We start from the raw sequence: 26,182 nt of genomic DNA, 5'->3' as shown, positions 1-26,182 counted from the left end.
ATTTTTATTACTTCATTCTTGTATATTTAACAAATAAACTCTTTAACCTATTTAATATAAATTAATCGTTTCATCAATCTCAGGTAATTAACTTAATAGTGTTATTTTGTTTTAATTCCAACAAAATGGCCTCATGATTGATATCATTTAACCTAATTACACTATAAATTTGAAATTAGTTATTGTTTTGAACTGAATTATTTATTAACTGAACATTTTCTTCGACTCTTATTATTTATATGTATATGTTTAGATTATTATCACATAAATATTTTAACCCATAAAAATCTCCCTCATTTCTTCAGCAAAGCTAGATTTTAAAATCAACTATCAGCCGCGTGGAAATACAAAAAATAAATTTCTCCAATGTAAGAACTAACTTCAAATCAGTCAAAGTGTTGCAACATCAAACTTGGCAAATACACGTAAACAACAAAAAAAATTAGTTACAAGACCAGCAAGTGAATCGCAAGGTCGTTTTATTCCGCTTCGCTCCATCGAGCATGTTTGGCTGTGTTCGTAATGATTAATTGTAACTTTGGTGTTGGAATTAATTCACATAAAGGCACCAAAGAGGCTTTAAAAAAAACGGCAAAAAAAAACATGGAGGAAGGCAGCGACCGCCCAAGAACGAAGACGAAGGAAGAAAGAAGAAAAGAAGAGAAGAGAAGACGGAAGACGAGAAGATGAAGATAAAGAAAAAGGAAAGTCCTACCCACCACTACCTCAAGCCTGCAGTAGACCAGCCTGCAGCGCATCACCCCTGCCTCATTAGGTAGGGAGATTTAGCCCGGGCAGAGGGGTTTCCCCGAGGCCCGCTCCGTGCCCCCGCAAGGGGATAGACGACCCTCCGTCTCTGGAGTAGAAATACCCTTAAAGGATACCGGCTATGGAGTTTATGATCTGCATCACACACCTATTAGGAGAAAATATTGACGAGCGTTGCAGTTGGCTCGAACATAGAAAACACAATCTTTACACGCACACACAATACTACACACAATCTTTTTTAAGGTTCTATATAAGCACAATTTTACACAACATCCCACGAAATTTTCAATTCGTTCATACATTTAAAAAACATCCTAGCCATATTATTTATTTTCCCTTATTGCTTAAAACTTATAACAGAGAGTTGGAGATTAAAAATACAGGATAAAAACCTAAGGTCGGTATTTTGTTTCGAAAGTTCGGATTGGGGGCTGTTTTTGCAACCGGTTTTTCAATAAATGTGTTCCATAAAATAAAATTTAAAATAGACATATTGAATTTAAATAAGCAAGCGAGATCTTAAAGCGAGAATAAAATTATTATACTATGACAACTGATCTTCTTACCAGTCTGAATACTGTATTAAAATCATTTTGCGGTAAATTATTGGGATGCATTATTTAACTTGATAATATCCAGTGAAAAGGATGGTAGTATGGAAGTAATGGCGGATAAACATTTATCCATTAAATACGACCTTAAGGCCACGAACGAATACGAATGAGAATGCTAATTTGAATCTTTGCGTACTAAAATTTTAATAGAGATTTGTAATCAATTTCAATACAATACATAAAGGAACTTGTTCGAGAAGTTTCCATATCTGCAATTAGAGTCGTCATAAATCAAGTTTCTTTGGAGGTTAATAAAATAATGTAATAAAAAATGTTCGTTTTAACGAACATCCTTTAATTAATGTTTTTTCTAAACTTACCTGCTTGGTCATAATTTAAAACTTTAACCTTGCTTAGCTACCTTGTTGTATTCAATAAAAGTGCCTTGCATTACCTACTTTTAACTTTTGGAAATGGTCGTTTTTTTTTGTTCGGTTTTTGAACTCACGAATATGCGAGAAACGAAGTATTTTATGTTGTAGCGAATCGCGTTAATGCCACTTAACGGGATATTTTATAATCGCTTTAAAAGTACAGTTTTTGATGATTCTGTAAGATGTCTATATGTTTGAAATCTATTCTCTCGTCGTCGCCTCTAGTAAGGTATTACGACAAAATTAAGATAATTAATTACTTAGGACGATTATAAATAAGATCCTTGAAGAACTAACATTTAAATTATCATATTAAAACCATTGGTAAGATAAATAAATATTATCGACATAAACAACTACAAGTATACATTTTTAAACCGCTCATTTAGTTCTCATATTTCATTGTTATATCAGGAAAACAAATATAATTTTAATTTAATTTTAAATTTATTATGAAATTATTATAACCAATTATTTCAAATTCAGTACTTCCGTACATATGACAATTTTGACCAATTAATAGATATTTATTTAATGCAAAAAAAAAAATACATCAGTTAATAGTCATCATAGTAAACAGTGGTAGAGCCTAATACCGAAGCAGTCATGTCTTCTGGTTTGAGGGGCAGGACAAGCATTGTGTAACTATGGTATCGACAGTGACTTTAACCTCAAGACTCAAAGCGGTGACTCTATTCGCGTTCCAATCATATCTATGGACTCTGATGACCACCTAACACCATGTGGATCGTGAGCTCGTACTCGCAATAAAAAAAGTAGCATTCGTTTCTGCTCTTCATTTGCTATTTTCAAATATTACATTATATTAAAACATGTAAGTTAAATTACATTACAGACAATATAATTATTACAACATGTAAGTTATATTACATTACAGACATTCTAAATCAATCCATAGAACAACTGCTTGAATTTATAAATTGAAATCAACTAAATTTATTTAGTACTTTCATTTAACTATTACAGAAGCGGCGTACAGTTAAAATTAGATATGCCGTCTTGGCAATAAATAAAACTAAGACAATTCAAATGAAGCAACCACATTATTTTAAAATAGAATAGCTAACAGACTAATATTTTCGTAACAAAACGAGCATTGCTCCGCGGTTTGATTTAATTTAATAAGAAAATGTACCTACCCAATATTTTTTATTTGTATTACATGCCCAATAGTCCGTATTATACTTATGTATATAAACACAAACTTACGTACAAACGTATGCACAATTCCGTGTTTACAAAGAAGTATGAGAAAGGCATCGGCGCTAGTCGGCATTGTTAAAATTTTAAGCACACAATTCACATTTCAAACTTTGTAGTCAACGCGCGAATACTTAATTTTCCCAGCATTGTAATATGGTATAGTAATCCGTACCTTAGCGCAAATATTGTAAAATATTGGTAATACTGATTTGTGAACATAAATAAAGCGTTGCGCTATCGGCTTTGACCTTAGACCGTGGTGATGACACGCGGACCTTTCGAAAGTTATTTTAAGTGTAAATATTTTACAATTTTAAATGAGATACCCGAGAGACTGCAGAATCTGTTTTATTTTTAATACGCTTTTATTAGCTTCGGACGTATGTATGTATGTTAGTATGTAACGGAATCTTTGAATATGATTTTGATCCACTTTCAAAACGTCGGATTAACTCGAAATTTGGCATACTTATTAAAGACCGATAACAATTCAAACTAGAATTCAAACTATTCAACTAGACATTCAACTATTCAAAATAGAAAATAATTTTTAATAATTATGAATTAAAAATAGTGTAAGAAAAAATTATTTTATTGTAAAAAAGCGTCTAGTTTTTTAATTGGATTTTCTATAAAAGCGTATTTTTTTTAGTTTTTTACACTATTATTTATTATTTAACACGTTTCAGAAGGAGTGGAAAGGAGTCGAAAGTTTTGTGTGCCTGTAAAATAGAACATCTATCTAACATAAACTAGGTCCCCTAAGTGTTTCAAGTCTCTATCTACCGTATACCGGTTTGGGGACCGGTGAGGCAGACCCAAGAAGTCAACGTGATAGCTGTTTTACACGTGTCTTGTATAAGAACTGCCGGGTGACGTATAGCACCCTGACCCAGGCTGGTTCCAAATCAACGGGGTATCGGGGGGGACAAACTGGCGACTCTGTCTAGGCGGGCTTCTGATAGCCTCCGCTTGAGAGGACCGGGAATTGTGGCGCCGAAGACGGATGGTTCAATTATAAAAGCACAATAAATTATAAATAGCAAAAAATATATCATAATAATTCAATCGGTTTGAATAACTACATACTATTATAAGGTATACATAGATCAATGCGAGCTTGTCGAATCTTTTTTGTTTTGTTTTTATGATGTGATTTGATTCATAACTTCGCACGTCAAGTTAATGTTCAAATGCAAGAAAATTGCTTATTTTTTGTACGGTCTCCATAATTAATTAATTACCTTAAGATCTTAATTTTTTTGCCAATAACATATAAAATAAATATCTATATATTAATACGTGAAGCAAAAACTGTGCATCCCTGTTTACGAAAATTGCGCGGACAGAGGAGTATGAAATTTCCCACACTTTAGAAAATATAGAGAAGGAATGCACAATGCTAATATTTTTTAAAATAATGCATAAAAAATACATTAAACCAATAAAGAAAACATTACGCACACTAACATGTATTTTACATACACACGCATACCTACTATTTTGTTTATTGTTAAAAGTCTGAGGTCAAGTTGAGAATAGATTAATATTTTTTTTCTTTCATATTATTTGTCTATGGTGTAGCGAAATCTGTGATTATAGAAGTAAAAGTGTCTTTGACAATAGAACCATAATAATGTTCAAACTTATAATTTAAATTAATAATTATAGTCGAGTTTCGACTACCGAGCGACCGCTAGTTTTAACAAAAACACTAAATAATTATTTCCTTCCTATTGGTCATGTGCAACAATTCCTTTTCTAATCTGACTTAAGACTGTATTAAAGATCAAAGGTTTCAAACGAAAATTTATGATTGTCGACCACCTCAACAGCTAACCTAATCACAAATCTACCTGGGTTCCTTGATTACAACCCTACATGCTTCTACTGGGAAGCAGTAACTCAATTCGATTTATAGATACAGAACGGACAGACATTATACTATATAATTGAGACTTGACGTCTTGACTGCGGTTACCAATTAGCACCGTGGGCCGTGAGCAAGTTCACCCGTCTACCTAATAAGTAATAGAAATAGTCTAATTAATGGCAACTAGATAGATGATATTATAAAGAAATCAATTCAATGATATAGAATCATTACTTTTCTTTTATTGCTTAGGTGCTTGGACGAGCTCACGGCTTACCTGGTGTTAAGTGGTTACCGGAGCCCATAGATATCTATAACGTAAATGCTCCACCCACCTTGAGACTTGAATTCTAAGGTCTCACTTTTAACAGTACAACAGATGTCCCGCCTTTCAAACCGAAACGTATTACTGCTTCACGGCAGAAATAGGCAGGGTGATGGTACCTGCCCATGCGGACTCACAAGACGTCCTACCGCCAGTAAGCAAACGGACAAATAATAAATTAAATTATAAGAAAGGTGCCTACTACTTAAATTGCTAGCGGCACTGACGGTCGCCAACCGTGAACAAAAAGGCAGTGGCCTCAAACCGAGATACTCAAACTCATTATACAGTGCTATGAGATGATTGATAACTATTAAAATATATCTCTGTCCGTATTATATTACTCCAAAAAATTTCTAAAAGTTTTTGACTCTTATTTGAAAGCGGTTTTAAAAAAAATACTAGCATCGAAACCGCTGCTTGAAACAACGATAAAATAAACGATAAAATAATACCTATGGACAGTGAATTTCATTGTTATTACTACAATAAAATTTTAAACATTTAGATTTCTTTATAGATAGAGTGATTAAATCATTTCTGCTGCAGTTATGATATAAGTTTTATTCGTTTTTAAGATCCAATCAATGTTTTCAATAGATTGCAGGTCGTTGACAATGGTTATTTTAATTAACGCCAAGGTCAACAGTACTAGTTTTTGTTTTATTATTATTAACTTACATGTAATGAACATGTTTTCCTATGAAAAGTGCAAAATAATGAGGAATAACAAACTTTTGAAAGAGACATTGAAACCAGCGTTATACAGTTAAACATATGTATTGTAAATTTTGTAATATCATTATTCATTGCTTGGCTATTTGTTTTATTAGATCTCGACACAACCGACATCATTTATTGATTGTAAAATAAATATTATTATTAAAATATTATATTAAATTATAACTATAGATTCTTCGAACCTTCCAACGGTTGAATACTCAAGACGAAATAATTTTTCTTACCTTGCTTATTGATATCCCACAGGACAATGGTGCAGCCGAGTCGCGCTAGCCTCAAGGCTATAAGACTGCCCAAGCCTCCGCCGCCTCCAGTAACAACCGCCACGCCTCCTTTGAGATCTCTCTTAGGATACCCAACTATAGTCCTGTATATCGCTTGTATAACATATCCCACACCGACGATGACAAACACTATAACGTCTATAATTGATTGCACGACGGTATATTTGTCCCTCATACACTCCGGGATCTCCCGCGTGAGAGGCCCCGGTCTCATCCCGTTTATATACTCTTGGGTTTGTTCAGACATTTTTTGTTTATTTGTGATACTTGCTTATGTTTCTGGTTACTTTACATCACTTTATACACACCGGATTCGAATGGACCTTTTTTGTCGTGTACCTGGAAATAATGAAAAAGTACATTAGTAACAAAACATACATGTGTATATATTCAAAGAGTGTGATAGGAACATTCTATAATGATCGCAATTAACGTGTAATTTAAGAATAAATATTCCGTTACAGAAGTTGAGATTAAAATATCTATAAGTATGAAAGTATGAAATATAATAAATACACTGTGGTAAACAATTAAACAGATGTCTTTTCTTTTATCACACGTCTGTTAACTGTACAACATGGGAGTGCCAGACAGACTCGTGCTCATCATACGAGACTTCTTGTCGAACCGTTTGTTTCGATATCGAGTAGAGGGAACTCGCTCTCGCCCCCGTCATCTGACCGCCGGAGTCCCGCAAGGCTCCGCGCTCTCCCCGTTATTATTTAGTTTGTATATCAATGATATACCCCGGTCTCCGGAGACCCATCTAGCGCTCTTCGCCGATGACACGGCTATCTACTACTCGTGTAGGAAGATGTCGTTGCTGCATCGGCAACTCCAGATCGCAGTAGCAGTAGACAGTGGTTCCGGAAGTGCGGAATCGACATCAACCCCACGAAAAGCACAGCAGTGCTCTTCAAAAGGGGTCGCCCTCCGAATACCACTTCGAGCATCCCACTCCCTAATAGGCGCGCAAACACCTCCGCCGTTAGCCCCGTCACTCTCTTTGGCCAGCCCATACCGTGGGCCTCGCAGGTCAAATACCTAGGCGTCACCCTCGACAGAGGGATGACATTCCGTCCCCATATTAAAACGGTACGCGACCGTGCCGCCTTCATATTAGGACGTCTCTACCCTATGCTTTGCAAGCGAAGCAAACTGTCCCTCCGTAATAAGGTAACTCTCTACAAAACTTGCATACGCCCCGTCATGACGTATTCAAGCGTAGTGTTCGCTCACGCAGCCCGCACCAACTTGAAGCCCCTTCAGGTTATTCAATCCCGATTCTGCAGGATAGCCGTCGGAGCACCATGGTTCCTGAGGAACGTGGATCTCCACGATGACCTGGAGCTCGACTCTGTCAGTAAGTATCTACAGTCGGCATCATTGCGCCATTTCGAGAAGGCGGCACGACATGAGAACCCTCTTGTCGTGGCCGCTGGAAACTACATACCCGATCCTGTAGACCGAATGGTAAACAGTCGACGTCGCCCAAAGCACGTCATTACGGATCCTCCCGATCCATTAACGGTGCTTTTAGGCACCACAAGCACCGGTCACCGTCCTCGTCGAACCCGTCGCTTGCGACGAAGGGCTCGACGAGCGAATTAACCCTAGACACAGCCCACTGAGTTTCTCGCTGGATCTTCTCAGTGGGTCGCGTTTCCGATCCGGTGGTAGATTCTGCGAAGCACTGCTCTTGCTAGGGTCAGTGTTAGCAACTCTCCGGTTTGAGCCCCGTGAGCTCACCTACACACGTTAGGGTGAAGCTGAAATAGCCTCTCAAGGCTATCAGCATAGGTAGGGAAAAAAAAAAAAAGTCTGTATTACTTAAAGAATGGGATTTTCATTATTTAGAACATTTACAATGTAGTTAGATACTCATATTCTCCATTAATCCTCCATAATTTAAATTTCAAAGTTCTAGGTCCGTTTGCTTATAGTGTATCGACACTATCTCAAAGTCTATTTCAAAGACCATAGCATGTGTTGCGCGGTGAGCGGTTTTGTAATTTAAAAAAATATCTTTATTTTAATTTTAATACACACTGAATTTTTTTATCCTTTACAAGAATCTGATGTTAGAGTTAGGATGTTGTAAGCTTGAAAATTTATTTGGAGCTGCTGAGTTTCAAGGAAAAAGAAAATATACACGAAGAGTATTTACTATGCAATTAATAAATGAGTCATTCAGACTATGAACCTAACATATTTAGAATCTCGAAACAAAACAATTAGTAAATGATAATAATATAGTAAATAGGGCATTACTAATGTGAAAGGAATACATATTAACTAATGTTCTAATTACAAATTAAGATTTGATGTAAGATAAACAATGACAAAACAACATGAACATATTGCAAAAAAAAATTAAGGTCACAATTGCCAAGATCATCTCTGTTATTTTTTTGTGAATATTTTTTTTATTGCTTAGATGGGTGGACGAGCTCACAGCCCACCTGGTGTTAAGTGGTTACTGGAGCCCATAGACATCTACAACGTAAATGCGTTACCCACCTTGAGATATAGGTTCTAAAATCTCAGTATAGTTACAGCGGCTGCCCCACCCTTCAAACCGAAATGCATTACAGCTTCACGGCAGAAATAGGCAGGGTGGTGGTACCTACCCGCGCGGACTCACAGGAGGTCCTACCACGAGTAATACGTACGTAATTTTGTTACTGAATCTCTCCTTAAGGGCTGGACCGTTTTCGTTTAATTTTATTGTATACGTTTTTATATGTTAATAAATAGATCGTTTTAAGATTTTTACATATAAAATTATAGCATCGCACCAACGAACTTTGAGCTAGAATTGTCTTTTGATACGTAAATTTGTGGAGAGAATTTTCATTACGAATGCAACGTTGCAAATCAATTGAATCTGATAATTTTCTTTGCAAACTCTTACAGAAGTTTCAGAGTGACAATGTATTATTTTGGTAATAAAACCAGATAATATCACATGAACTGGTAATGTAGGTCTGGGACCTTGGATGATATTGTTCTATTTTACTAATTTACGCTGTACGAGCTGATGAAACTACGCACCTTGAAACATGAAGTGGATGTACAACAATCATATCACCTGCCATTAACGGACTCAATATATATCACAACTCAACAACGCAGTCCTCTTGAGACAAGAGGTCGAAATCTGAATTGTATTGATCAATCATTCAAACCGAAATGCATTAGTTTTCCAATTCATTTGCCCATCAAAGACCTATTAAACAATTAGGTAAGAAGAAAATCATTACTACAAGCTAATAAAAAGAAGAAGTAACTAGAGGAGATCAGGACTAAAACTAGAAGAAAAAAAAGTATTCTTTTGTCTTCGAGCAGAATGTAGCACCTCAAAGAAATTGTTTATAATTGTAACAGATAAATTATAGCGGGTTCGGTCTTTCTATTTCACGCATCCACTCGTGAATCCATGGATGTTGTAATAGCTAGATGGCGGCGACTGCAACCATTGCACAAACCAAACTCGTGTACTCCCGCCTTATATTGTGAAGGTCGATACAATATAATATGTACTTAGTTCGAACATGGTTACAGAGAATTCGATCCAACAAAATAAAACAAAATATAATAGTTTAAAAAAACTTAAGAACACGCTTTATATAAAATTCCACTAAAAAATAGAAAATAAATTTTAATGAATTTAAATTGAAAATAGTGTAAAAAAAAGCGTGTTTTTAGTTTTTTTAAACTATTATATATTATATTCATTCTTTAGTTATATTTTCTATAAAAACGTATTTTTAAAACTATTAAGTACTTTAACATCAATTCCTACCTTATCGACTATAGATAAAAATTATATAAATTGGCAAAAATCTTATTTTGCAAATTGAATAATGGAATAATCTTATCGAATTAGTGTATTGTCATCGGTCCTCGATAAATCTATAAAGTTTGAATGAAATATGGCCGTTTAAAGTAGATCAAAATCGCGTCTAAAGGAGTCAGTTACAAACATACAAACATACATACAAGTGAAGCTAATATAAAGCATGTAAAAATGCCTTACGACCAATTTGTCTTTTCCAGTACAGATGATGCAGTTTTATATATGTTTCGTACACTAATTCGTTTCATCACGAATTGGGATGCAATGAAAAAGCACTGTAACTAGGTACATATATTATTTTCCAAAGTAATGTACATACCGTTCATTCAATTTTATGATTATTTAACACGGCAGAAAATCAACTGAAGCTGATTCCTTTAAAGGCCCCACGTTTGATTACCACACGACCCTGTCTGCAATGTTAGCATATAATATAAGCGAAGCTAATTACAAACGTCTCTGAAGGAGAACAAGAACCGCAAATAGCTTTGTGGTGTAATTATTGTTGCTGCTCACCTTTTACGGACAAGGCGAGTGCTATAATTGTCGCTTAGAGAAATATCGACTGTCAGATGTAATCAAAATAATACTACGAAGTCTGGATTTTGATCGTGTATGCCTCTAAGAGACTACGAAAATTTGTAAAACGTTGAAATATCCGGCTATGGAATAAGCTCCCCTCCACGGTGTTTCCCGAGCGCTATGACATGTCCTTCTTCAAACAAGGCTTGTGGAGAGTATTAAGCGGTAGGCAGCGGCTTGGCTCTGCCCCTGGTATTGCTGAAGTCCATGGGCGACGGTAACCACTCACCATCAGGTGGTATGCTTGTCTGCCTGCAACGGGCAATAAAAAAAATGTCTGAAATTGTAATATTATTTTTCTTTCCCAATGCAGGTTAGGCGTCGGTATCGCCTTGTAGCGGTAGTTAACCTTGAAGATAATAAAGTAACTCGAGCTAACGACATTTTCAAAATAAATTTAAAATATTCATTTGCCGAACAACTGTTTGGATATTGTGGAAAATCTTCATCGTATTGTATCCCAAAGTCATAAATGAAATCACAACTTTCCCGTTCGGACGATTTGAGAAGTTAATTTCATGCCTCTGATGTCGAGATTTATGATTTACTACTACTAGCTGTATAACGCGATTTCAGCTGCGTCAAATTTTCTATTTTGGCCACAGCGTAAAGTTATTTATTTTCGAATCATCATATAAAAAGTTTATCTAATTTTTTTTTATTGCTTAGATAGGTGGACGAGCTCACAGCCCACCTGGTGTTAAGTGGTTACTGGAGCCCATAGACATCTACAACGTAAATGCGCCACCCACCTTGAGATATAAGTTCTAAGATCTCAGTATAGCTACAACGGCTGCCCCACCCTTCAAATCGAAACGCATTACTGCTTCACGGCAGAAATAGGCAGGGTGGTGGTACCTACCCGCGCGGACTCACAACCATCCGTAAAAATGTAGTAAAGCAGACATTGGCTTAATAATCGGAGTCACACCGCCTAATTGCATCTTAGGCGGTGTGACTCCGATTAGAGTGAACTTAAATTAAATTTTCTGGAGGTAAACAGGCTGAGTATTCCAGAAACCAACAGATGTTTAAAAAAAAGGATTTCGATAATATTAACCAAAACTGTGATAAAATATATATAATATTAATTGACTAGACCAGCGTTCAAATACTCAAGTTACAAATGTACATACATAGGTACCAGACATCGATTTACAAACGATTCTCATAATCAAGAAAAAAAAAAACAAAACCGCATAATTAATAACAATTTAACTTGGACATAACAGAGCTTGGAGTACCTACAGTTAGCCAGTGGATAAGTGCATGCTCACGCACGTGCGCACGTGCCAATGAAAACATATTATAATATCTAAATCTAATACCAATAAATATATTTAAAAATTAGTTTCTACTTTTACCTTTTTTTGGTTTAAATAAAGCACCAATGTGTTGCTCCGTAAAAACAAAGAAATGACATTTATTTAGTTCCCTAATTCTAAACAAAATTTATTTTCACAGAACTCTACTTCACTCAACGCTTTATTTTTTACACTTTCTTTACATTTTATACGCAATTATTCGTATTTACTGATTGCATTATTTTTGATTGCCGTAGACGAGCATACGGCCTACTTGATGGCGAGTGACTCACGGACGCAGGCAGAGCCATGCTGCTGCCTACCTTTTAATAGTGAGTAGTAATTGAGTGGATCATTCGAGAGCCGGAAATATCTCTGGAAACTGGGCGAATTCTGGATGAACACTGTGGTTAAAGGTATCCTGAATAGAGTATTGCGTTGGCGGATGATGCGATCATAACATAAGGAGACGGAATGACCGCATAAAAACACAATTAAGGCATAAAAATCGTGTCGTGTCCCTTTTCTAAATTACATCGTGATAGTAATGAGGTTTTTTAAAGACTCCTGAAATTTAGTTATATCATTGTCTAGAGATAATTTTAAAAGGAGCATTATTATTTTGTTCACATTGTGCAGTATTTCGAACACTTTACAATCTTTTGAGATCGGGAAAATTGTGTTTTTAAACACAAGAATTAATTACCAAGAACGTGATACTAATCACATAATACACTCGATGGAAACAGAATAAGGATAAAATATACGTGGTATGTAAGCTAAAAAAACTAGAAGGAAGTCAAAATAACCTTCAAGTACCTACTGGGTCGATGATTGACATATTGTCCGAATATACGTTAGATTTATTTTTTACTGCAGTTTTTATAAATCTACGTTACAATCAGTCGATTATCGTTTTAAAAGGCATAGAAATATCGACTTTTTTCCAACTGGCAAAAAATACACGTACTTATAAATTCATTTTATTGTATACGACAGCTTGATCGCTTAAAAAAATTATTGTGTGAATTTTAATACCTTAGTTATTTCTAAAATATATTATTTTCAAGTTCGTTGTACGCAAATTTATTTGTGTGTATTATTATTTGTTTTCTTTTGATTTTCCGTAAGTGCTTTAAAATTTCAAATTAGGGGGATTTCAGATCAGACCTTATATTAATTTATCATACTTTTATATGCATATTCGGTTAGTAGTCTATTCAGGTATTTACCAGAAGGTGCTTGGAGCGATCAGAAATAGATTAATCTTTACAAAAAAAAAACGATATTATCCAAAAAATGGATCCTGTTAGACTTGGGAGTGGAAAACCGTTTATCTGATTCGATAAAAAGAGATCGGATTTATGGAGAAAAACGAAAGTAGTTACTTTAAGTAATTTATTAAGATTCGTTAGATCAAAGTTTTTATACCATATCTATTTTTTTTTAATATTTGTCTATTTAATTTCAGATATCTACCTAAGATCGAGCTACCCCTTTATTATAAGCTTTAAAAACTATTCGAAAAGTAGATGAAATATTCGTCTGATAAATTGATATCAAATTGCAGTATGTTAGGTTATATAAATAACGCTATGATGCCAGGCGATGGAATTCCCAGACACCCTTTCACCCATTAAAGGAAACTCTTAAAGCTAGTTAGTAACTTGAACTAAATAGAAATATGGTGTTAATCTGTGATTTCTACATAAAAGCCTTTTAAGATTATGTTGTTATTTGATGACTCCAAAAAAAACACATGTTATTTAAAATCTTCTCTGCCTGTTTTCCCAAACATATGTATGTACATCTAAATTGCTTAACCGATTCTATCAGAACTTTTATTGGCAGTTTCTTAAATTACTCAAAATCGAGTTTTATGCCTTGTATTTTCTGCATAAAATTTAACAAAAACGTGAAGAAATAAAAGTCAGTTACCTTCGACTTTAAAATGCGAAGGGTCTTTGGTCTAACTAGCTGGTAAGAAGAACTACATCTGCGAAGAAAAATTTTTAGAGAATAAAAAAAATGGATTGTTCCAAAAATGTAGCATACCTAGTGGTAAGAGCAGCAATCAGGTTATAGACATTTGTAACAATATGGCTTGCTGTCAAATATAGACACCATAAAAACATTGTTTTTAATACAATGGTACTGCTAAAGCTAATTTCAAAATCACCTTTTAAATTTAGAAGTGCTGGTAGAATTTCCATCAATGGTACTGAGTTTTTTTCAAATAGAAAATCAAATCAGAATTAAGTTTTTTTTTTGTTGCTTAGATGGATTAGACGAGCTCACAGCCCACCTGGTGTTAAATGGTTACTGGAGCCCATAGACATCTACGACGTAAATGCGCCACCCACCTTGAGATATAAGTTTTAAGGTCTCAAGTATAGTTACAACGGCTGCCCCGCCCTTCAAACCGAAACGCATTACTGCTTCACGGCAGAAATAGGCGGGGTGGTTGTACCTACCCGCGCGAATTCACAAGAGGTCCTACCTCCAGTAAAAAAGTATATCTTGTTAAAGAATATCGCGAATTCGATCTCTTATTTGTCTTAGTGTGTCGTTGGCCTAAGCCAAGACCGGTTAGGGTGGGCGGTTTGATGTCTTTAATTTTGACCATCATCATTCCATTCAGAGAAAAATCCGCTTTAAAATAACGGTATACAGAAACTGTTAATAAATGTAATGATTTAACTCTTACCAAAAAACGCCATGTTCAGTTTTGGCTTGGAATGTATTTGAAATGTTTGCCCTAGTAATCATTGAACTTTTTGTGTTGAAATATATTCTAATGACGTCTTTCTGAACGAAAACTAGTACGTAGGCCACTTTTTGCAGTGACATAATTTAAACGTTTTACTAAGCGTAAAAATGAAAGTAGAAACACATTTTATTCTGTATTTATTATATATTATTCTCACCTAATAAATTTTAGTTTTAACGGAACTTTCTCTACACAAAATTAAGCACTCAAATAACTTTGTTCTGTAATCTATAGTAATTGGACTGGGTAGCGAGTGTATCAAGAATGCATGTTAAGTGACTACTTCTGCGCTACTTCTAAGCGCATTGTCGCCAGCTGATGTTCTACAATTATTTGTCATGGAAGTTAAATTTGCATAGATACAAAACTCATGTTTGACAAAATCGGTCCTATAAAAACAGCACACTGACCATTCATAGATCTTACATGGCACTATGACGCATGATGCACGCTGTATTATTGCAGTCGTGTTCAGAATTGATTATAGACGGCACATAGGCAGAGATCGTTACAATATTCTTTATTTGCAATCAAAACGAACTAGTGTCTGTTGTGTCTATGTCTATTAAGTAATTTTGTATTTAAAGGATTTTTCATCTGTCAAATGTATAAACAACATTACCAGGCAAATATTAAATTAATTTTACGAAAAGTACGCGAATTCCTTTAAAACAAAATAATAACTGAGACCGGTAAAAGAGCAAGCAATATACTTCGTCCGCTATTTCTTAGGTGTCATTTATGTGATAATTACGTATAACAAGTCGGCCATTCAGTTAGTTGTCAACACATTTCACCTTTTAAGCCACCTTTCTTTCGATCTGTTCGTTCTTGTTCACGAGGTTTTGCGTAGATTGGCAACAGTCCCCGAAATAAAAAAAGCGTGGTGATTGATGGGCATCATTGAATTGCAACTCATAATTGACAATATTTACAATAAATAAATTATGTGGCACATCGACACGTGCCACTGTTTTCCACGCTGAAAATTTAGGAATAAAGGCAAAGGGAAGGAAGATCTTCCACCGAGCGAGTGATATTGCTCGGAAGACCAACGTTCCGAATATTGTTGTTCGGAACTTTTATTAATATAAGCTTATTTCGAAAATGCATTTAGTGAGATTCAGGCATCAGTCAAAAAATAGCTTGTGTAGATGGCAACCGCCACAAAAATGCTCTTTCTTCGATCTGCTTTCTCAAATGCGCCAAAAGAATCCTTATAAAGACTTATTCTGAGCCCCGTGAGCTCGCCACCAGTCAAGGTGAAGCCAGAATAGCCCCTTGAGGCAAAAAAGTAAGTTCATTATTTGAAGATAGATATTTTAACGGACAGATACTGGTTTTTAAATCCATTCCACAAATTATAAACCATGAGCAATTTTTTTCAACCTTTTTTGCTTTTTAATTACCTTTTAAAAAATACTCGTTTCATGCTAGCGAGGTTTTTTTGCTGATTATTAATAAATCAAAGGATTAGAGTCCATCTTCTCGTTGATACGTAAATTGTTTTATTTTGTTCGACTTATATAACATAATATAAAACCCAGACCACAAAATTAAATATTGTTGACGTTGACGTCATTTACAAACAAAGATACAATACTAATATTATGTTTAGTTGAACAAATGTAGTTGACTCTAAATTACTGCCTTTTTTTAATCTGTTTCTCTTTTTATGTTAAATCTGTTTGTTCGAACATGATCAACAAATATCAAACAAATTTGATGAAATTTTAGGCAGTTTGCTAGTTATTTAAAACCTAGGCAATTCAAATTTATTCTTTCTATCAAATTTCAAGCCATTACATGTTTCTTATTTGATAAATTATAATTTTAAAAAGCTTGTCATTTTGAAACCACCTTTGTTACGGTCCCACAATAACTTTCGACTCGCTGCCACTCAACATACATGACATTAATAATTCACAGACCATGACAGCATACAAGACCACACTGTCAAAAAAAATGAGTTAACAACTCAATTGCAACATTAAGGTGTGTAACGATAGCAGAAAATACGCTATATGTGATAATAAATTGGCAAAGGTCACAGTAAATTCAAGTTGGGAAGATGCAAGAAAAGGAGCAAAAACAATTTTCAATAGGTAATGGTAGACTTAACATTGTTATTTGTATTTTGACATTCAACAAGTGTGTCATACTGAGATCTAAGTTGAAATAAATGATTTTGAATTTGAATTTTGAATTTAATGTTCTATCATTGGTATGGTAACATTGGCGTAAAAAATCAGGTAGTTTTAAATGGAACTTAACAAACGTCTTCTTTCCTTCAACAAAATTATGAGTTTATAAACTTGTGATAACGCACTCCTCTGTGGTATCAAATGAAACATCCTTGAAAATAACTTTAAAAAAATACATTTAAATTTAGTACTATCTGTACCTACTATTCTCTGTTTAGTCCGAGCAACATACAATGGTAATATAAAAATTATTATTTTTTCATTAATTTTAAAACAATCTTAAGTCTGTATAAATAGGCAAAGACAAAAGATTCAGCACCTTTTTCTTCATTTTGTCAACTATATTTATTTTTTACCATTCTTAGACTTGACGAGGTTTGGTGCTATAAAATTTGTAAACAGTTATCACCTTTACAAACAGACATGGTAATAATAAAAGATAAGAGAAGATGCACTACGTAAATTGAATTTAAATCTTCAGGTATCAATGACCATTGTGGACGAACACTAGTGTTTATAAATTGCTTCTTTCAACGCTATCACACCAGACACAAGAACGACAGAACTGTCTTAACAATTAGTAAAGTGCTCGCCTTCTCCTTTTATTCCCGCGCTTCCAAAATTTACGTTTCCAAGCGACTGTGCTTCGTTTCGTATCCCACTGAATGATAAACGTTGATCGAGATGTATATTGTGTATGTATGTGATGTATGATGTGTATTTACACGACGGTACATTAGAAACTGTTGGCTATTTCAAATTGCTTTTAGTCCGTAATTCCAGTAAAAAAAATCAAAAACAATAAATTCATATTTACATTTTTCTGATGATAGAACGTATTATAAGCCTCCAAAAATACACGGACAGAATCATATAACCGACCCGAAGTTCTATAATCCTGCCTATTGCTGCCATAAAGCAGCGACGTTATACTACATATTTAAAAAATTGAGAATACTATCTCATATCTCATAGGGATGTGTCTATGGGCTTCGGTAGCCAGTTAACAACACGATAGTGGATGAAATTTCGCACAGAGTTTATATATAACCTAGATTGAATGGAATACTTTTGTTTTGGTCAATGACATGACCGGGCAACGATGAGTACGTCTGTTCTGCTTTCGTTCTTTTTTTTATTATTTATTTATTATAATTAATTAATTAGGGCGGATGATAACATCTAAACGAAAAAAGTGAAATACACAAATAAATATAATAAAGTATAAGTAATAACACTTCTTCCCTTATTTGTACAACATTAATAAATTATGTTTTTGTATTAATAAAGAAATATTAAAGTTAGAATGCTTTTCTTATACGTTAAGTAGAAATTCATTCCAGCATTCGTACAGGTATATTGGTACAAGGGTCTATCATGTTATTAACGCATTTTATTCAATGTCACGGTCACAATTTTTCCCGCCGCCACTTTGTAAGTCACAAACTAACCAGTTATGCCAAATACACCGTTGTTCGATGAGATTTCATCGTTTTTTTTTTTTCGCGTCCGCTTTCGCCGCTGCTTTCACCATAATACGATGCCTGGATTACACTTCGAAAAATTATTCCATTAAATACTTTCGAACGTGTCCGAATTTAGCGTTGCTAAGTGTAATACGATATTCAAAGAACTACTTTTATCGTTATGGTTTTGTAATTCGAATACAAAATTATTTATCTCAAAAAAATATGTTCTTGTTTTATTTACTTCTTCGGATCGTATATAACTAGGTATATATTCGGTATCTTTTAGAGCTTGGGGCCAGTAAATACGGCCTAGGTAACAGTTCCATACATTTATTTATTACACTTCGTGTAATACTTACATTGGCGAATTTAATGTCTAAGGCATTCTCTACCAGTCAACTAAAGTTAGTACAGAGTAAATAATGGTAGATGCATCTTTAAGCATTCATAGTATTTTAAAAACATCATATCAATGAAAGATAATACTAACACTAGTTATAAAGCTGTTCTAAAGCTGGCGCGTATTTTTAGACGGTTTCTGAAAAAAAAATACACACTCTGTTTAGACGTAACCTTGAACTGTCTTGTATATTTTATCTGATGACATTAAAGTATATTGTTACTTGTCATATAAACATTTAATATAAAATGATAGATCCAAGGCGATTGATCAGACGTGTACTACCTACTAGGAGACCGGGCGGCCTTCTCGACCGTTTCCAAACTCTATTACGTAACTACAATAGAGAGACAGAACAGAATACCTGTAACATTACAAACCACATTTCCCGTGGTTTTGTATTTATGTTCTTTGAACTTGTATCTAAGGTGCATGATTTACATTTAAGTAGTGAATTTTATTGTTACCTATGTATGTTGTAGTACATATGTTGTGTACAGAATGAAATTTAGTCTTAGTAAATTTTTAATCGGCCATTAACCATGAACCCTCCCCAGACGTAATGTATGTGTTACCTTATTATAGTATATCAACCACCGTATCATGTTAGTATTTTTTTATTATTAGCTACACACTAAACTATTGGAGGCTTTCCGAACGACGAATTTTCAAAAACAAATCAATTTATCATAAGAACATAAATGTCTTGTTGTCTCTGCCATAGATAGATAAATTGAAATAAAAAAATCTGACAGTAATTTTTCAAAACCTTTTCTATTTTCCTATCCAACTTCCTAGTAAGTACTCCATCGTGAAACTAAGATGAGTTTCAATATATACCTTTCAGGATTTATTATTTCCGTGAAAGGAAGATTGTGTTAACCCTTTTCAGTCACAAACAAGCCTCTCCCTACCAAAAACCTGTTAGATATTTAGATAATATTTAGATTGTCTCATTAAAAAGGGCCTAAAAAATTTCATTTGCAAATATAGTTGAGACTAGCTGACCCGGCAGACTTCGTAGTGCCTCAATCGATAAATAAAATACCTAAACTTTTGTATAAAATAAACTTAAAACAAACTAAAGGAATCCGAATTCGTCCGACGGGGGACACATAAAAGGAAAATAAAATTGTTGTTCTTATTTAATTCCGAGCATTTTCTTAATTATCTACCTTTTAAACCATCTCTGAGCTTCCACAAATAATTCAAGACCAAAATTAGCCAAATCGATCCAGCCGTTCACGAGTTTTAGCGAGACTAACGAACAGCAATTCATTTATATATATATAGATAGATAGATATATAGATAGATATATAGATGATAGCATGTTACTCAGAAAAATATGTCGGCATATTGATGAAATAAATTTTAAAGATATAAATCACTAAGTATATATTAATATATCTAGAATAATTATCTAGGGATTAATTTTGCTCAAGGCTCAAACATACGTAAAAACAAAATTTACGTCTTAATAACATCAGTGGCGTCATACACGTCAAAAAACTTTTACGTTAAACGTCGTTCTTCTTAGACTTCATTATTGTTGAATTTGAAAAAAAAAACAAAAATAACATTAGTAGAGAGTCATCATGAAAAATTACAATTAGCTTATAAATTTATTCTGCTTATTTTTAAACTTAGTGAATTGCACTTTAAGATCTTTCATATCAAAATATTTTGAATAATAAATATAGATTTATTAACATAATAATTATGTTTTTGTAATTACACAAAATAAATATATGAATGAATTTACATAGAAAATAAACAATTATACATATTTTAATTGGATATAATTACGTGTACCTACAAGGTCATTTAATGTTTTTCCCATAGCTGAGAAAGATAACAAACAATCAAAATTAAAACTGGATGTTACCACTTCCAAATACGTACTTTTTTTTTTTTTACGCTGGGGAATCCATTTACGTACGTAATAAATACGTACCTACCTAGGTATTAACCACTGGTTCTTAGTTCAAGATCGAAAAGTTTGTTCGTGTGATGTTTCGTAATCGTAATAGAACCGGCGGCGACACGCTCATGTACTTGTAGGCACTCCGGAAGGACGGACAAGTGCTTACCATTACGACATGCCTTTATGGTGCCGTCACGCGAACTAAGGTTGTCTATTATTAAGGCACTGTCAATCGCGATTTAAAACGCGTTTTGCTGAACATTAAGTTCAAAATCGCTCATCATATTTAATTGTGCGCGAAGGACACTGCACCCGGCCCGGACGGCGTCCATGGTCGGGTTTGGGGCTTGGCTCTTGGTGCCCTGGGGGACCGACTCTTGAGGCTTTACAACTCCTGCCTCGAGTCGGGACGGTTTCCTTCATCGTGGAGGACGGGCAGACTCGTGCTGTTGAGAAAGGAGGGGCGCCCGGCGGATACCGCCGCCGGGTACCGTCCCATCGTGTTGCTGGATGAGGTGGGCAAGCTGCTGGAACGTATTCTGGCAGCCCGCATCATCCAGCATCTGGCCGGGGTGGGACCCGATCTGTCGGCGGAACAGTATGGCTTCCGAGAGGGCCGCTCAACCGTAGACGCGATCCTTCGCGTGCGGGCCCTCTCGGAGGAGGCCGTCTCCAGGGGCGGGGTGGCCCTGGCGGTATCACTCGATATCGCCAATGCGTTCAACACCCTGCCCTGGTCCGTGATAGGGGGGGCGCTGGAAAGACACGGAGTGCCCCCCTACCTTCGCCGGCTGGTGGGTTCCTACTTAGAGGACAGATCGGTCACGTGTACCGGACATGATGGGATCGTGCACCGATTCCCGGTCGTACGCGGTGTTCCACAGGGGTCGGTGCTCGGCCCTCTTCTGTGGAATATCGGGTATGACTGGGTGCTAAGAGGTGCCCTCCTCCCGGGCCTGAGTGTAATCTGCTACGCAGACGACACGTTGGTCGTGGCCCGGGGGGGGAGTTTTGCTGAGTCTGCCCGTCTTGCTACCGTTGGGGTGGCGCATGTCGTCGGCAAAATCAGGAGATTGGGCCTCGACGTGGCACTCAGTAAATCCGAGGCCATGTGGTTCCACAGGCCCCGGAGAGTGCCACCTATCGATGCTCAAATCGTGGTTGGAGGCGTCCGTATTGGGGTCGGGGTGCAGTTGAAGTACCTCGGCCTCATTCTAGACAGTCGTTGGACCTTCCGTGCTCACTTTCAGAATCTGGTCCCTCGTTTGTTGGGGGTGGCCGGCGCGTTAAGCCGGCTTCTGCCCAACGTCGGGGGGCCTGACCAGGTGACGCGCCGTCTCTATACAGGGGTGGTGCGGTCAATGGCCCTATACGGGGCGCCCGTGTGGGGCCAGTCCCTGGCCGTGGGGGTAGCAAAGTTGCTGCAACGGCCGCAACGCACCATCGCGGTCAGGGTCATCCGCGGCTATCGCACCATCTCCTTCGAGGCGGCGTGTGTACTGGCTGGGACGCCGCCTTGGGTTCTGGAAGCGGAGGCGCTCGCCGCTGACTATCAGTGGCGGGCTGACTTTCGTGCCCGGGGCGTGGCGCGCCCCAGCCCCAGTGTGGTCAGAGCGCGGAGGGCCCAATCTCGGCGGTCCGTGCTGGAATCATGGTCCAGGCGGCTGGCCGATCCTTCGGCTGGTCGTAGGACCGTCGAGGCGATTCGCCCAGTCCTTGTGGACTGGGCGAATCGTGACAGAGGACGCCTCACTTTCCGGCTCACGCAGGTGCTCACTGGACATGGTTGCTTCGGTGAGTTCCTGCACCGGATCAGAGCCGAGCCGACGACAGAGTGCCACCATTGTGGTTGCGACTTGGACACGGCAGAGCACACGCTCGTTGCCTGCCCCGCATGGGAGGGGTGGCGCCGTGTCCTCGTCGCAAAAATAGGAAACGACTTGTCGTTGCCGAGTGTTGTGGCATCGATGCTCGGCGACGACGAGTCGTGGAAGGCGATGCTCGACTTCTGCGAGTGCACCATCTCGCAGAAGGAGGCGGCGGGGCGCGTGAGAGACGCGCAAGCCCGCCGCCGTCGAGCGGGGGCCAGGGAGGCGGATATCGCCCAAGCCCTGGCCCTCTAAGTGTTTCGGGTCCCCTTTACACGTCGGTCTGGGGACCGGCAAAGGGGGCCTAAGAAGACGACGTGCAAGCTGCTCTGCACGCGTTTTACGCAAGAGCATCCGGGTGATGGAAGGCCGGCTATCCTCGACCCACGCTGGTTTTGACCCAGCGGGGTATTCCGTAGGATAACCCATTCTAACCGGCGCCATCTAGGCGGGCTCCGGATAGCCTGCCGACCGAGAGGGCTGGTGGTCGTGGCGCCGACGACCACCGGTCCGGCGTCCCGAGGGGGAGGGTGATGGGAGAGATGTGCTCCGCACTAAACGCTTCACTTTCCCCCCTTTGCCTTTTCATGGGTTCTGTCTCATGCGAGGTTCGGACGCGGGTTGTTGAGCGACAGGAGGTTTTAGTCAGTTCGACTCCGACATGCCCCGCCCTTCATCCCCAGGGGAGGGCGGAAGTCCGGCGATTTCCTCCTGACCAAAAAAAAAAAAAAATCATATTTAATTTGAAGGAAATTAGTATTAAATTAATTTAAACTAAAAACAAATCGATTAGTTATAAATGTCAACTAATTGGTCTATTGATTAAAGTGTCAGTGTCACTGAAAATCTACAACGGCCGTCTGGTGTAGTGGTAAGTGACATGGTCACTACACAAGGGGGTCGCGGGTTCGAATCCCGCCAAGGGAAGATATTTGTATGATAAATATAAATGTCTTTTTCAGGATTATGGATGTATATTAAATATATGTAAGTGTATAATAAAAATCTTACATTTATTTCCGTTATCTGGTACCTGTAACATAAGTTCTTTACGAACTTATCATGGGAACAGTTAATGTGGCGTGCTTGTTAGTAAATATGTACATATATGTATGTAATATATATGTATGTGAAAAAAAAAGTGAAACAATAGTATAACTTCGTAGTTTTTAATGTAAATTTTATCAAAACAGTATAATTTACGTAATTCGATTTGTTTCACGTTCATTTTGAGAATAGACGGCGCCTTAAGTAAGGCAATAGACCTTACTTACAAAGTAAGTGAGTAAGGCTGTTGTTAAGGTAAACTAGATCCGCGTAGATCATAAATGGATTGATGTTAAAGTGAACAGCATAAATCAAATGCTATCTAAGGTTATTTATTCCGTTTGGAATCATTTTTTGCAAACGAAATTGGTAATGCACGTTAAGATGTCGGTAACAATAACATTCATATATTTTTTTTAAATTATATATCAACAATTAAACTTTTTTCCAAGTGAGCTTACGAACCGCTGTAGTTAATTGGCTAACGGAATCCAGAGGTATCACAACGAAAATGCCGTCGTCACCAATCTTGAGGAATGAGAATAAAGTACAAATTCTATTGTAGTCTTTCCTACCTTTCAGACTGAAACGCATGGCTGCTTTGCGGCAGAAATAGGCAGGACCACGATACTTACCGCTGCGAGTTTTCAATAGGGAATGCCATAACTTAAAAATTTGGTACGTTTGATTTTTATTACACAATGCCGTTCCTTCGGTTTGGAAATCGTTCGTGAACATCTTTTAAGTACATAATATTCACTGGAAAACTTCGTACCGGTTCACCAGCCTGAACCGTGCTAGTGAGCATAGTCGCATCGCTTGATACGAATACACCGGTCGTCTTACTTAAACTGAACATACCAAACATAACAAAGAAATAAAAGATATTTTTTTGATGTTAGTGGGTAATAATAATACTCTAATTTGACGCCTTTCTACGATTATTTTCCATAAGTATGTCCATAACGGCAGTAAACGTCGATAAATAAATGATCAACCCAATTTGAATGTAGGTATGTTTGCTAAATAGCAAAAACTCTTTTAACGGATGCAAAGTAATTTATGTATTGTGACCATGGCCGCGTGGGCATCCTCCAAATGCAGTTTTATAAAATACCCAATAAATTCTATTAAATTCGTATAAATGATGCACACGTTCCTTTAAAATAATTTCCGTCAATTAGAGGCCAATCGTAGCTTAATAAAAAATGAAACCTAACAAGTTATTTAGGTAATGAGGTCACGGTGTTTAGTGCAGTTTAGTAGTGATTCGTCAAAAATAATTGCCCTGCTGTTAATATTTATAATTTTATGTTCGGTTGTATCTTCTACTTTCTGTCATTCATTAACAATAATTCAATAGTTGAGTTTAAAAACTAGGTACTGTATAATATTTATAGGAAAACATTTAAGAAATTATGGGCTCCTTGAGGATTTCTGTGTTCCGTATTAGCAAAATTAAATTATGCAAAATTGAATAGAAATTATGCAAATGGCGAAACCATCTCGTTTCAAATCGATTTAAACACGAACCTGACCTTCGTTTTTAATTTGATATATATATGCAAATTGCATTTTGCAATTGCATAAATAAAAAATGACCTTCATCATTTGAAGTTAAAACATTTTTAATAAAACTGGAGATTTCACAACAGCCTGTTTGTGACGGCCTCAGTCAATTCTAAGCAAAATGTAAGAAAGTTGGTAAGCCGTGAAGATAATTTAAAGTCAATTCAAAATAACCTATACAACTAATAAAATCAATACGTTGAAAGTAGAACTAATCATAAATTATTATTATTATTTTTCTGAGATTTGTGTCCTTGACATGAACATATTCTTATGAAAACACACAGGAAGTAACCTAAACGTTGAATACGAAATAACGTTATTATTTTGTTAACGCACCATTGCACCAAACACGTGTGTTAATAATTCAAACATTATTTATCTAACAGATTCAGCTGAATAATTAGTTACATGAAGCCTTAGAAGTACGTCTAACTTAAGAACACAGAACCACGATCGCCTTGAAATACTTTCGAGCCATGTGAAGTATGCGAAAACGTTTACCTAACATAAAATCAACAAACATCTACTTACCAAAAAAATATATTATTTTGTTGATAAACGACCTTTATACACATTCACTTGTATAGATAGGCACAATACTATTTTGATAATATTTAATATTTATGGCGAAAATGCTATTGCACTTTTTTTGGTTTATTTATATTATTTTATCGCGGTAGTGTATAAGTATAATAATTTAGTTGTTTTGGCGCCGGCCGGTGTCGGCGCGCAACTCCGCAGATCGACTGAGCAGTGAACGATGTTAGATGGTTCACCTCTGCGCGCGCATTGAGTTGCAACCCTTGAGCTAACTGACCGACCTTCGTCGGCCTAGGGTGACTTCTTTGTGTGTCAAAACATACCTAATGTGACACATAAGTAGTAAATGATTATTTGACAGTAAGAATGTCCCGCTTTTTGTCTTTTTTTTACTGGATGCTATTCAATTACGTTTGATTATGCAAAATAAGAAAAA

General features: G+C 36.6%; 1 protein-coding gene across 1 annotated transcript in view; it reads right to left on the bottom strand.

The window, feature by feature from the left end:
- The window catches only part of LOC101745050 (estradiol 17-beta-dehydrogenase 11), a 49,494-nt gene extending 23,457 nt beyond the window's left edge, over nucleotides 1-26,037 (bottom strand). The window contains exons 1-2 of the mRNA XM_004931689.5: nucleotides 25,738-26,037; nucleotides 6,147-6,545 (exon numbers count right to left, since the gene is read on the bottom strand). Of these exons, the coding sequence (XP_004931746.1) occupies nucleotides 6,147-6,453 (307 nt within the window). The 5' untranslated portion in view covers nucleotides 6,454-6,545; nucleotides 25,738-26,037. The remainder of the gene's footprint in view (nucleotides 1-6,146; nucleotides 6,546-25,737) is intronic.
- Nucleotides 26,038-26,182: the final 145 nt, after the last annotated feature.

This window comes from Bombyx mori, chromosome 3 (genome assembly GCF_030269925.1).
Source record: "Bombyx mori chromosome 3, ASM3026992v2".
Taxonomy (NCBI): Eukaryota; Metazoa; Arthropoda; class Insecta; order Lepidoptera; family Bombycidae; genus Bombyx; species Bombyx mori.
This window is presented reverse-complemented; position numbering and strand designations above follow the sequence as displayed.